The sequence below is a fragment of the Drosophila arizonae genome, chromosome 5 (genome assembly GCF_054131065.1).
Source record: "Drosophila arizonae isolate 15081-1271.41 chromosome 5, UAZ_ARI_1.0, whole genome shotgun sequence".
Classification (NCBI taxonomy): Eukaryota; Metazoa; Arthropoda; class Insecta; order Diptera; family Drosophilidae; genus Drosophila; species Drosophila arizonae.
This window is the reverse complement of record NC_142925.1, coordinates 26,019,788-26,031,880: the sequence shown is the minus strand read 5'-3', so window position 1 is coordinate 26,031,880 and position 12,093 is coordinate 26,019,788. Positions and strand designations below refer to the sequence as shown.

Genomic DNA, 12,093 nt, shown 5'->3' with positions numbered 1-12,093 from the left:
GCGCCGTATCAGCTGTTGCAAGTTGCAACTGTGGCGTCTGCTGCTCCTGTTGCTTTTATTATCGATAGTTATTCATTCGACTGAGAGCGATACAAGTTAATTGAATCAAACGCTATTGATTTTTCGTCGATTCAACAGCTCGAGCTTGCGGCCAAAAACAGCTTTTCAAGGTAAATTCTATTACATTCACTTTAACTATTTAGAGCTAAACAGCCTCAATTTGCAGCAAAACATTATTCGCTAGCAACAAATATTATTGACTTTCACCATAGGTCTTGCCGAGACTGCCGTTCTAGATATTATGGCTGCGAATTTGCAACAGCAGCGCACCATCAATGAGCAACTGCGTCGTGAGGCGGGAATAAACCGCATCCAGGTGTCGGAAGCGTGTAATGCCATGATGAAATATATCATAGATCATGAGTCGGATGATTGTCTGTTAAGTGGATTCACCAGTCAAAAAGTGAATCCATTTCGCGAGAAGAATTCATGCAGCATTTTATAAGCTCAATTTTGAATAGGTACACAAGTTCCTAGCAGTATTTCATAACATGTAGACACATATTTATTGTTTACGTTTGCTCCGAGAACTCTAATAGACTAGACAACAACACAAAAATCTATTAATGCATGTATGTGTGTATAACCTTTGATGTTTGTAGAAATGTATGCTGACCTCAATTATGTCTATAAACTGAACGTATATGAATACTGTAGAAAAATATTTATTACTGCAAGAGCAGAAATCCAAATGAAAATGTAAACGAAAATGAAAATGAAAATGGAAAAAAAGATCATGCAAAACCGTCTATAACATACATATGTATACCATGTATTTTGCTAATCTTATAGCTCTTTTTTGGAGAACGGCATATTCGCATATATATATATATTTGCATATAACTAATACTATCAATTTTCAATAAATGTATGATCCTGACTAAAACATGTTACCTATTAAGATATTAATAAATAATACCATATAATAAATGTAAAGAAACATATTTTTCCGTCATTAATGGACAAATTTAGCTAGTTTCTTGGCATCACAAAATAACAGGGACCGTAACACTTATAATTTTTATAAAAAAAAATTAAAAAATAATTATTATTTTTTGATAAATTAAAAAAATTATATTTAATTATTAAAATTGATTTTAATGATTAAAATCAAAAATAATTATTACAGAACAATTTTTATATAAAAATCAAATCTTAACTCTTATCTTTGATTTTTATAATAAAAATCAAAAATAAGAGTTATGATTTTATTTTTATTATAAAAATTGAATGGAAATATCTCTTGAGCTAAAGAAGCTAGATGATATATTTATATATATATATATGATCTACGCAATAATACCTTTCATTTGATGTATAATACGTATGTAAATATGTACATATACATATATATTTAAATTTATGCTTGGGCGCTTGTCCAGGTCACTTGCGCTGTGCACTTATCCGTACCTATTCAGCAAGTAATGTGAGGGGGAGACAGAACAAATATAGCATAATCACTGTACATACATATGTTTGTGTGTATATAGATGTATTATTGTCACCTTGCCCTGCGCCCATAGATATAACACTTAGTATAAGTTTACTATTTATTTAGTTTTAATAACATTATTTTTTTATAGAATCTGCACTTAGGTTATACCTTAAATCTGTCAGCACAAGCTTAAGAGCAGAAAATGCCCTTTCCATCGAAACCTGCGTGGCAGACACCGAGTGAACTACCTTGGCAAGACGGTACAATCGTGGATAAGTAAACTTTTTGTCCTCCCAATAGCACATAGTGTCCACGTTTAAGTCTATTGACCTTGGGGAATATCCATAAATCTCGGTTCTGGCCAATTTGAGCTCCGGTTCGTCTTCTTCCTCAGACTCTATACAGCCAGACTCAACCTCAGTGGAGTTCAAATACGCGTTCAAAAATGAACATGTGCTTTGCGATGTCAATTCAAGCCCATCGTCCTATCTATTAGGCTCACTTTTTTATTTAAGGCAAATATTTGGCGCATCAATCCTACCAAATGATTTTTGGTTGTCGCCAGCTGAAGGGGATTCTTCAGAAGAATCCGCCGAATTCTGGGATCCAAATAAATTGAAGAGAGAATGACTTCATTTGTTGTGAGTATTCCCTCACGCTTCTCCAAGCTTTTGGCTAGATCCTCACTATGAATGTTGCTTGCCACAGACTTTATCATTAATTTGGGAAAGGTGATAATAATACATCTATATACATATAAACATATGTATGTACTTATATACAGTGATTATGCTTTATTTGTATGTCTCTCACATTACCTGCTAAATAGGTACGGATAAGTGCACAGCGCAAGTGCCCTGGACAAGCGCCCAAGCATAAATTTAAATATATATGTATATGTACATATACATGTACATATTTACGTACGTATTATACATCAAATGAAAGGAATTAATGCGTATATATTTATATATATATGATCTAGCTCCTTTAGTTCAAGAGATATGTCAATTCAATTTTTATTTTCAATTTTTATAATAAAAAATGGTTCTGTAATAATTATTTTTGATTTTTTATCATAAAAATTAAATTTTAATAATTAAATATAATATTTTAATAAAAAATTACAAATAAAAGTTTATCCTCTTTTTGAATTCGCCATAAAAGAAATCCTTATTTGTGATTTCCTCTCTCTTCTAGGGAGTTCTTTTGACCCTAAATTTTTTTAAATGCATAACTCTTATTTGCGGTCCCTGCAAAATAGTGATAATTATAAAATAAATTACCATTTCATATGTACTATGTACTATGCTAAAGATTACGGAAGACAATTTAAACTAGTCTTACTTTTTTATACCAATGGATATTTTTATAAACGTTAGTTCTTTTAACCTTATAAAGATCTTGAGTACATTTCATTTAAGTCCAATGCAGCCACTATGTTTACGCGTGTGGGCGTGAGCTATATTCCATGTAGGTTATATATCGGAATATTAGTAGTGCGCATATTTCGGGATGTTTACTACTCGGGCTTTCTTCTAAAGCATCAATTTAGATATGTATATGGTGGTTCATATTACTAAATATTCAAAAGTGTGCAAATGACAGAAGAATTAAACTAAAAATTCAAAATATAAATATCTGCATTTAGATACTTAATTTATCAAAATATCAGAAAGAATTTCTTATTAATAAGGACTAGCGTAGCGCGATCGGATGAAAACAACAGATGAAAAACTTATTTTATTCATACAATCTGCTCAAAGTGAACAATTATTATAGTCAAGACACTATTCCAGAGCGGACCAGATGTACCTTGAGTATTAGTCCTCAACTTACTGCTAATAAATTTTGGGAAACCCTGCTAAGACTAACGGGGAGTGTCGCGCGTGTTGCTTACTGTCCCGTAAGATTACATATCACATTTCCCGGAGAAATTCTTTACAGCAACTAGTCCTCGCCTTATTGAACAGTTCCAAATAAAACGATTTGTTTGCTTATGAAAAGGCAATTGTGACATTACATATTTTATTCAGTTTCAATTACCATTTCATTTATAGAATTGGAAAACGATGGCACACATTTGAATGTACATAGGATCATATATGTGCACACGTGTTTAGGCCATTAATCTCACGTTTTTCTTTATATATGTAAGTCTGCATAGCTTTGACTCGTCTATCAAATGTAAAAAGATCCATACTTTGCTAGGAGTTGAAAAATTTATAGTTGTAACAAATAGTTGATAGAGAAGTATATAAAAATGTGCGATATATCAGGAAATTTACTAATAAATCCGTATTTTTTATTTCTGGCGAAATTTCGTGAAAATCTGAAATCACGTGGCGTGGTGAATATAAAAGTCACAACAGTAGTTCAGATGGCTAGTAAAAAGTGGCGCCAAATGAGCAAGGCTCAAAAAGCTATTTACAATCAAATTGCGCAAATGAATCGTGAATCGCGATTGAAATAAAAACTTACACCGTTATACATTTGAAAAACTGTAATGTGCGCGGTCACTTCTCTACGACGCTATCGATATTTTTCAATTGATTAAAATAAACAACGCTTTTCAACACTGTCCACGACAAATCAACATCTTCGACACATTTTTCATATTAACTAATTTGCTTCGCATTAAAATGAGTTCCGGGTTTGTTACTGAATCCGAGGCAGCGGAAGCCCGACAGCGTCGTCAGGAAGAATGGGAACGTGTACGCCAGCCCGAGGATCCGTTGGAGAGACCAGAGGAACCATATGACGGTCGCTCCCTGTATGATCGCTTGAAAGAGCAAAAAACAAAAAAGGATATGGAATTTGAGGAAGCCCACAAATTGAGTATGTTCAAGAAATTATAAATTGAACCCATAAGTTATTGCAAATGTCTATACATAGAGAACTTGATTCGCGGCTTGGACGATGACGAAGTGCAGTTCCTGGAGCTGGTCGATGCTCACAAAATGAACGCTGAGCGTCAACAAATGCATGATGAGGAACTGGAACTGAAGGACTTTCGCAATCGTGTTGAGAAACTTCAGGAAGAGAGCGTAGACAAGGTGGAGGGACTTGCCACGAATTACATTTTTCTAATAATAATCAATATTGTTTATCAAAACAGAAGCTTCAAGCGGAACTAAAAACTACCGCCAAATCCGTTGGCGCTCCGACCACAGTGCGCAATACACAAAAGTCCCTACTAGGACAGGGCATCAAGCGCAAAAATGGGGATTTGCCCACAAGCAGCAGCAAGGCTTCAAAAACAGAGCAGACCACGCCCACAAAACAAACGACATCGACAGCTGTTTCCCCACAATCAAGCAAACACGATGTGGGCAGCTTAAAGTGTATTGCCATATTGCCTGGCATTGGTTCCTACACGGAGTCTAGCGATTCAGATGGCAGCAGTGACACAGAAGAGCATGATCACGATAAGAGTAGCCTGGCCGACCTATGTGGACGCAAGGTCATCAAAAAGAAACAATGCGCCGAGTGAATAAGTTTCTTTTGTATTTTGGGGCAACAACTTACGGTGGATTCTTAATTATAATGTTTTGCTGCAGTGAATTATAATAAACTAGCGATAGAAAAAAATGGCTACGTGTCCTTTTTCTTGTTGCGATTGCGATTTTTCACATTCGTCGTCTCATAGAAATTGCTGCCAATTTTCTTGCGTTTCTGGCTGCGTTCCAGCGCGCGTTTCTGTTTGGCATTGAGTCGTGGCACCTTAACGCTGGATGGACCATCGTCTTCGCTATCATTCTGCTCATCCGAATCCCCTGGCTGGACCTTGGCAATACGGAATTTACCGGATGATGTGATAGCTAGTTGTTGGGTCTTTTTAGCCTTTGCTTTCTTGTGCACCACGCGCTGCAGCTCTTCATTGTATTCGTCCTCTGAATAGAAATCACTGGCGCCATCACTAGAATCGTCCTCCTGCTCTGGATTGACCAGACGCGCCTTTTTCCGTGCCGCTCGTTCTGCTTTCTGCTGTTCTAAAAGCTCCAGATCAATGTGGTCCAGCTCGCGCTCATCCTGCTCCTCGTACTCCAGACCCACACGAATCTTACGAAAGTCTTGTATTTGCTTGAACTCACGCGCCTTCTTTACGGATTCACTCACAAACGTAGGTGCCTCCGATTTAGCATCTTCATCATCCTTAACAGCGGTCTCTTCAGGAGTGGCCTGCTCAGTGGATGTGCCCTCCTGTGATTTGGGTATGGCAAAGCCCTCCGGTGGCACATAAAATGGCAACTTGCCACGCTGCCAATCATTGAGCACCATGCGTGCGGTGACTGTGATATCCGGCTCACCACCCTTTAATAGTTTACCCGTTTTCTTGGCCAGCTGCTCGAGGAAGTGTGTGGATGATGTCCAGCTTTCGATTTTATAGTTCTTTGCAATATACTCTTTGCGCACACGTTTTAAAACTGTGTCTACATAATCTTCCGGATTGGTGACAAGTTCCACGCGAACTACACCTTTTAGCACCTTCTCCGTGTCCGTTTCGGCAGACGGATAAACCACACCGGGGCAATCAATCAGAAATATGCGCTTCATTAGCGTTATGTATTGCCAAACCTTGGTCTCACCCGCGATAGGAGCTACATTACAAACCTTTTTGGAACGCAATGCATTAATAACAGAAGATTTTCCTACATTTGGATAGCCAATAAAACCAACACTGATCTGCTTCTTATCCATGTGCAGTTTACCCAATTGCCGGAACAAATTGATCAGTGCACCTGTCAAAGAGTATTTGTAAGTATTTTGATACCAAGCTGAGGACTACCTACGCAAGACTTACCTTTGCCGAAAGGATGCTGCATGGACGCATGAAAAGCTATTGTAGGATATTCGGCACTAAGGATTGCCACCCATCGCTGTGTCACCCATACAGGCACCAGATCTACTTTGTTTAAGATAAAGAAGAGGTGTTTGTGCGGTTTCTCTTTGCGTAGGAACTCCTCAATATACTTGGAACGTGTACCCATAGGATCGCGGGCATCGAGAACCTGTAGAAGCACATCCGAAGCGTCCACAACTTTATGCAGTTCATTCCAAATACGTTTGCTTTGACCTGCCCCGAATACCCAATCTCGCACAGCCTTCTTTTCACCAGTATCTTCGCGTATGAGATCCACATCTTTGGTGGAATCATACTGATTGGCTTGCACATCGGCAGCACGACTCAAATCCTCGAGGTCTCGCGCTTTTAAACTGACACGTTTGCGTTGTTTTTTTGGACCAAATACGCTGTCGAAGCTCTCCGTCTCTAGCAAATGGACTCGTTGATACTTCGACGCTTCGTTCAGCAGCGTCACGGGCAATTGCGAGGGTTTCATAATGACCTGATATGGGTCTTTGACTGCCTTGCCAATCTCATCCTGAAACTTTTGTAACGCTGTTTGCGAAATGACACGCGAGTTGCTGAACCATTTCGGTGTTGGCTCCACTCTAGCCATTGTTCCAGCGGGCAGACGACCCTGAGGACAGAACAAAACTCGATTATCTTAAGCATCTTTAATGCCTACATATGAATATTACCTGAAATGGTGCTGGGGTAATAATTTTTCCAGTACGATCGCGTTTGGCCTTGAAATTACGATACATCTGCAACCGCTTAATCGTGCCCTTGGTACGTGGGTGGGCTACACCTTTAAGGCCACTTGTTGGTCGCTCCGGATTCATAGAATGGTTGGAATGGTTAAAGCCCTGCGTCCGGGGCTTGCCCGGAGTGCTGCGCACTTTCGGCATCGTAATTATATTTTATTTACGCGCTTAAGTACGATTTAGCGGCTGTTCTTACAGCACGCACGTATCAAAACAAACACGTTCTGTTCGCAAAAGGGAGGTTAGGTTGAGAGGGTTTTTTTTATCTAAGCAAAATATCGATATTTTAAATATGGACTTTATCGATATTTATTTAAGGTTTCAATAAGATTATCCATTAAAGTAAGAAAACAAAATACCAATAGTAGAGCCCCGTTCAAAAATGTTCCGCGAATTATTATGGCCTTTACTAAAATAATACCACTAACCATACAATAATACTTGCACAGAAAGTGTGCTCCGTCTTCAGTAATTTTATAGTAGAATCTGGGCACTCTGTTTTTTTTTTTACACCACCAAACATAGCAGTACCATTATCAACAGTTAAAACTATGTTGAAAATAGTATGCTTAATAGAAAATGAATAAAAATATTTAATATGATTGCTAAAAGTTAAATTACTATATATTAAGCATATAATGCCTCGTATTGAAAAATATTACGAGAGTCCGACTTTAAACACAATTTTCAGGTGCTTCTATTTGTATGTGTCGAACTGTAGCCAAGAGGTAAGCAGGTTTGTATCCGTGTATGCATATTTGTAGTTGTAGTTGTACATTTCGATGATGGCCACGAGCTGCACGCTCGCTGCATTTTTATATTAATAATTTTAAAAATCTACACATTTAGTTTATTTAAAAATAAAACAATGAAAATGTAGTGTACAAATTATAAATTAGACTATAGTGGAGTTTTAAAAAGCTAAATAATTTCGTTGTATCATTGTATGTATTTAACAAGCTCCGCTTCACCACTGGGTACGTGTGCGTGGTGTATATGTGTGTAATTGTCTGTGTGCTTGGAATGTTGCTCTGCACGAAATTCAAATTGTGACCATCCTTGAGATTATTGAAGTGAAGGGAAGAGTGACGGCAAGGAACTTTAGTATTAATTATGCAAAATAATACATATTAAATAAAATGAAATGGATGAACACACATTAAATGACTTATTGGAGTGTTCTGTGTGTTTGGAACGTTTGGACACCACCTCCAAAGTTTTGCCATGCCAACACACCTTCTGTCGCAAATGCTTACTGGTGAGTGATGTGTGTGTTAATGTTATTTTTGCGCTATATTCATTAATTTTGATTTTCCTGTAGGACATTGTCGCCAGCCAGCAGAAGCTGAGATGTCCAGAATGCCGTGTCTTGGTGAATTGTCGCATCGATGATCTGCCGCCAAATGTTTTACTAATGAGAATCTTAGAAGGTGAGTGCTCCATGTGTATGGGCAGCCACGTAGCTAATACTTTATTTCTTACTTGTTACTCAATATAGGTATGAAGCAAAATGCTGGCAAAAATGACACTAAAACCGAAGAGTTGCCAAACAAAATACAACAGCAGCAAGAAGCTCAGCCCACGCAACAGCAATTGCAACAGAAGCAACAGCAGCAGCGCTACCAAGACCAACAGCAACAACAACAACCACGCTCGCAACCGGAACAACATCAAGCAACTCGCCAAAAACCGCGACGATTTCTGTTGCCGCACGCTTACGCGCTTTTTGACTTCCTGAGTGGTGAAGCGAACGATCTGAAATTTAAGAAGGGAGACTTAATTTTGCTGAAGAAGCGCATCGACAACAACTGGTTTGTGGGCCAGGCCAACGGGCAAGAGGGCACATTTCCCATTAACTACGTCAAAGTAGTTGTCGCATTGCCCATGCCGCAGTGCATCGCCATGTACGATTTTAAGATGGGCCCCAGCGATGAGGAGGGCTGCTTAGAGTTTAAAAAGAGCACCGTGATTCATGTGCTTCGACGCGTCGATCACAATTGGGCAGAGGGTCGCATTGGACAAACGATTGGCATATTTCCTATAGCCTTCGTTGAGCTAAATGCAGCTGCTAAGAAGCTATTGGATAGCGGCACCACAAATCCGTTACCACAGGCACAGGCACAACTAATGCAGCAACGCGCTCTACCGCCTGTGCCACTTATCGATCCCACCCACATCACGAATGATTCCAGCACTGGTTCTTCCAACAGCTATTCCTCCATCAACAACAGCAGCAGCAATTCAAGCTCCACCAGCAGCTCCAACAACTGCAGTCCTAACCATCAATCGCTTCCCAATACCCCACAACATGCAGCAGCTGTGACTGCAGCTGCGGCTCTGTCTGTAGCTGGAGGTGGATCGGTGCGTTATCGTGACAAGGGAGCCAAGGAGAAGCGTCACTCGTTGAATGCTTTGCTGCAATCAGCGCCACTTAGTTTATTGCAGACGAATCGACATTCAGCTGAGATACTGAGCTTGCCCCATGAGCTGAGTCGGTTGGAGGTCGGCTCACAGGCAGCCACAGCCACAGCCACAGCCACATCCACTTCCACAGCAGTCATAATGCAGCCGTCGCAAACGTCGCGAGTGCTTAAGACTCAGATGCATCAACAACAAATGCAGCCTACGCTACCTTGGGGATATCTCGCATTATTTGCCTACAAACCACGACATGCCGATGAGCTGGAACTGAAAAAGGGCTGCGTTTACATAGTTACTGAACGATGTGTCGATGGCTGGTTCAAGGGAAAAAACTGGCTAGATATTACAGGAGTGTTCCCGGGCAACTATCTGACACCATTGCGCACACGCGATCAGCAGCAGCTGATGCATCAGTGGAAATATGTGCCACCCTCGACGGATATGAGTACACCAGCCCAATCGCTGGATGTGCGTCTCAGCAATATGCTGCCTATCCATCCGCCAGACTTACCGCCGCGTCAGCAACATCAGAAACAAGAGTCTCAAGCAACTATAAGCAGTTCCGTCTGGAGTAAGCCCGTCGAGGCGCTATTTAGCCGAAAGTCCGGTGGCCACACTGAAAGCAGGGCGGACAGTGTGGGCAGCAGCTCTGGCGCTGTGGGTCTTATGCGCCGTTTGACTCATATGAAGACCCGCTCCAAATCACCAGGTGCTTCACTACAGCCGAAGCAACAGCAATTGGCGAACAAGGACTCAAGCACCACAGCAGCTGAAAATGTGGTCCAAGCCGCGCCCTTACATCCAGTGCACGTGAGGTTCGTGCAAACTTCAATTCTAAACAAAGCTGCATAGCTAATGTATTTTCATTTCAGATCTGGCTCATGTCCCAGTCAGCTGCAGCAAAGTGAGCAACTGAAAGAAACCACTGGAGCAACTACAGCAATTCCTTCAAATGCTGCCCAAATCTATCAAGATAATAGGAACGTCTCATACGGCTCTCAGCGTATCAAAAGCAACAAGGATCGCCCGCAGTTACTCTGGTTAGTTTTTGAGTAATATAATATAAGAGTAGAACACAGCTAACGCTGTCTGATTTTTCTCATGGCAGTGCTAGACAATCCCTGGATGCGGCTACGTTCCGCAGCATGTACAATGCCGCGTCTCCACCTCCACCTTCAAGCCATACACAAACACAGCTGCATGCCAACATGATTTTAACGCCCAATCACCGCAAGAGTCAGAGCCTAGACGCAGGTCATTTACTAAGTGCCAGCAATAGCAACAGCAACAGCAATCTAAACGCTAACAGCAACATTATAACAGAAGCCGCCATCAAGGCCAGTGCTACGACAAAGTCGGTCTGCTGTACGCAAGAGAGGTGAGTTGATCATTGATTTTCATTTGATATAAGCTCTATACTATATAACTCAATATGTTTTGCAGTCGCTTTCGGTGCATTGTGCCCTATCCGCCGAATAGTGAAATTGAACTGGAATTGCGCCCAGGGGATATTATTTACGTACAGCGTAAGCAAAAGAACGGATGGTATAAAGGGACACATGCTCGCACACATAAAACTGGTTTATTTCCCGCTTCCTTTGTGGAACCGGATATTTAACCTAGTTTACATTCCTCAACTTTTGTTCTTTCGAAATTAATCGCCGGTCGATTCGTGCTTCCACAAATGTTTAACAATTTCTCTTTTCGAAAAAGAATAGTTAGTACTTTACTTCGAATACAAATGCTCGAATATGTAGTTTTTACACGGTTTTTTAATCGAACTAGGTTAAGTAATGTACTTAAGGCACTAAAACTTTAACTAGATAGTGAAATCGAAATATAAATTAACGAATCAATGAACTAACTTCAATTTGAAATCTACAAGAAGTTCGAACGTAACCATTGTTATGCATAATACTTGTACTTACACATATGTATATTAATATATGCGGAAATAATAAATCATATTGTCTGGCAATACGGAAACGATAACAGACTTCAAACATCCAATTGAACTTATTTTATTCACCAATATTTAAAAATATTTCAACTAGAGTTTAAACATCGTCTACGTCTAGCTTAATCGCTCTTGTCGAACTTGGAACCGTAGATGGGCATGTACTGCAGCACCAGCTTCCAGTCGGTGTAATAGAGCAAGGCCAAGCCAGCGGCACCACCGAAACCTGCGCCGGACCGTACGCTAAAAATATAAATGGTAACATTATTAATGTTAGAATTGCCTGATTTGATGATTATTGGTTACGCAATGTGGTTGCATGTTCTCTCTTTTCTGTTTAAGATAAATGCATTAACATAGTTTAAACATTATTGATACTTACAAGGATGATGCGATTTCAGCGTGTTTCTTGCCAAAAGGTATACGGAAAGCCATTTTTTTCGATTTAAATAAGTCTTTGTAGCTAATAAATATCCACCGATTACTGCTGTAAGACCGTAATACAATACACTAAAAAATATCAAATACAAAGAGCCACGAAGAAGACTCTTGTGCGGTATCCCTGGCCAATCAAAATACTTTTTTCACTTTCTTAATCAAAAATTCTTAT

At 39.8% G+C, this 12,093-nt stretch overlaps 6 protein-coding genes and 1 pseudogene across 9 annotated transcripts; 4 read left to right on the top strand and 3 right to left on the bottom strand.

The window, feature by feature from the left end:
• Positions 1 to 16: 16 nt before the first annotated feature.
• On the top strand, positions 17 to 1,000 carry LOC108616789 (guanine nucleotide-binding protein subunit gamma-1). 2 transcript variants are annotated; one of them, XM_018012217.2, is made up of 2 exons: positions 17 to 170; positions 227 to 1,000. In XM_018012217.2, the coding sequence occupies exon 2, from the start codon at positions 302 to 304 to the stop codon at positions 503 to 505; it is 204 nt and encodes a 67-aa protein (XP_017867706.1). In that variant the 5' UTR covers positions 17 to 170; positions 227 to 301; the 3' UTR covers positions 506 to 1,000. The 2 variants fall into 2 exon arrangements, with proteins under 2 accessions (XP_017867706.1, XP_089327577.1); XM_089471451.1 differs by having other exon boundaries at positions 64 to 170; positions 273 to 1,000.
• Positions 1,001 to 1,606: 606 nt separating this feature from the next.
• On the bottom strand, positions 1,607 to 2,594 carry LOC149268873 (uncharacterized; annotated as a pseudogene).
• A 904-nt stretch (positions 2,595 to 3,498) lies between these two features.
• Positions 3,499 to 3,968, top strand: LOC149268872 (uncharacterized). Its single transcript, XM_089471450.1, has one exon. It carries the CDS (start codon positions 3,759 to 3,761, stop codon positions 3,966 to 3,968), a length of 210 nt encoding a protein of 69 aa, XP_089327576.1. The 5' UTR covers positions 3,499 to 3,758.
• Positions 3,969 to 4,137: 169 nt separating this feature from the next.
• Positions 4,138 to 5,706, top strand: LOC108616787 (PSME3-interacting protein). Its single transcript, XM_018012215.2, has 3 exons — positions 4,138 to 4,333; positions 4,391 to 4,551; positions 4,614 to 5,706. The coding sequence occupies exons 1-3, from the start codon at positions 4,138 to 4,140 to the stop codon at positions 4,986 to 4,988; spliced, it is 732 nt and encodes a 243-aa protein (XP_017867704.1). The 3' UTR covers positions 4,989 to 5,706.
• Positions 4,986 to 7,359, bottom strand: Ns2 (nucleostemin 2). The gene is made up of 3 exons (XM_018012212.2): positions 7,040 to 7,359; positions 6,300 to 6,978; positions 4,986 to 6,237 (listed from the first exon to the last, which is right to left on the bottom strand). The coding sequence occupies exons 1-3, from the start codon at positions 7,247 to 7,249 to the stop codon at positions 5,090 to 5,092; spliced, it is 2,037 nt and encodes a 678-aa protein (XP_017867701.1). The 5' UTR covers positions 7,250 to 7,359; the 3' UTR covers positions 4,986 to 5,089.
• Positions 7,360 to 7,609: 250 nt separating this feature from the next.
• POSH (SH3 domain containing ring finger posh) lies at positions 7,610 to 11,536 on the top strand. 3 transcript variants are annotated; one of them, XM_089471442.1, is made up of 7 exons: positions 7,610 to 7,833; positions 8,066 to 8,363; positions 8,427 to 8,535; positions 8,604 to 10,341; positions 10,399 to 10,566; positions 10,635 to 10,904; positions 10,970 to 11,536. In XM_089471442.1, the coding sequence occupies exons 2-7, from the start codon at positions 8,250 to 8,252 to the stop codon at positions 11,142 to 11,144; spliced, it is 2,574 nt and encodes an 857-aa protein (XP_089327568.1). In that variant the 5' UTR covers positions 7,610 to 7,833; positions 8,066 to 8,249; the 3' UTR covers positions 11,145 to 11,536. The 3 variants fall into 3 exon arrangements, with proteins under 3 accessions (XP_089327568.1, XP_017867700.1, XP_089327569.1); XM_018012211.2 differs by having other exon boundaries at positions 7,610 to 7,841; XM_089471443.1 differs by lacking the exon at positions 7,610 to 7,833 and adding an exon at positions 7,867 to 7,981.
• Positions 11,532 to 12,026, bottom strand: UQCR-6.4 (Ubiquinol-cytochrome c reductase 6.4 kDa subunit). Its single transcript, XM_018012222.2, has 2 exons — positions 11,866 to 12,026; positions 11,532 to 11,726 (listed from the first exon to the last, which is right to left on the bottom strand). Exons 1-2 carry the CDS (start codon positions 11,916 to 11,918, stop codon positions 11,606 to 11,608), a joined length of 174 nt encoding a protein of 57 aa, XP_017867711.1. The 5' UTR covers positions 11,919 to 12,026; the 3' UTR covers positions 11,532 to 11,605.
• Between the last annotated feature and the right edge of the window lie 67 nt (positions 12,027 to 12,093).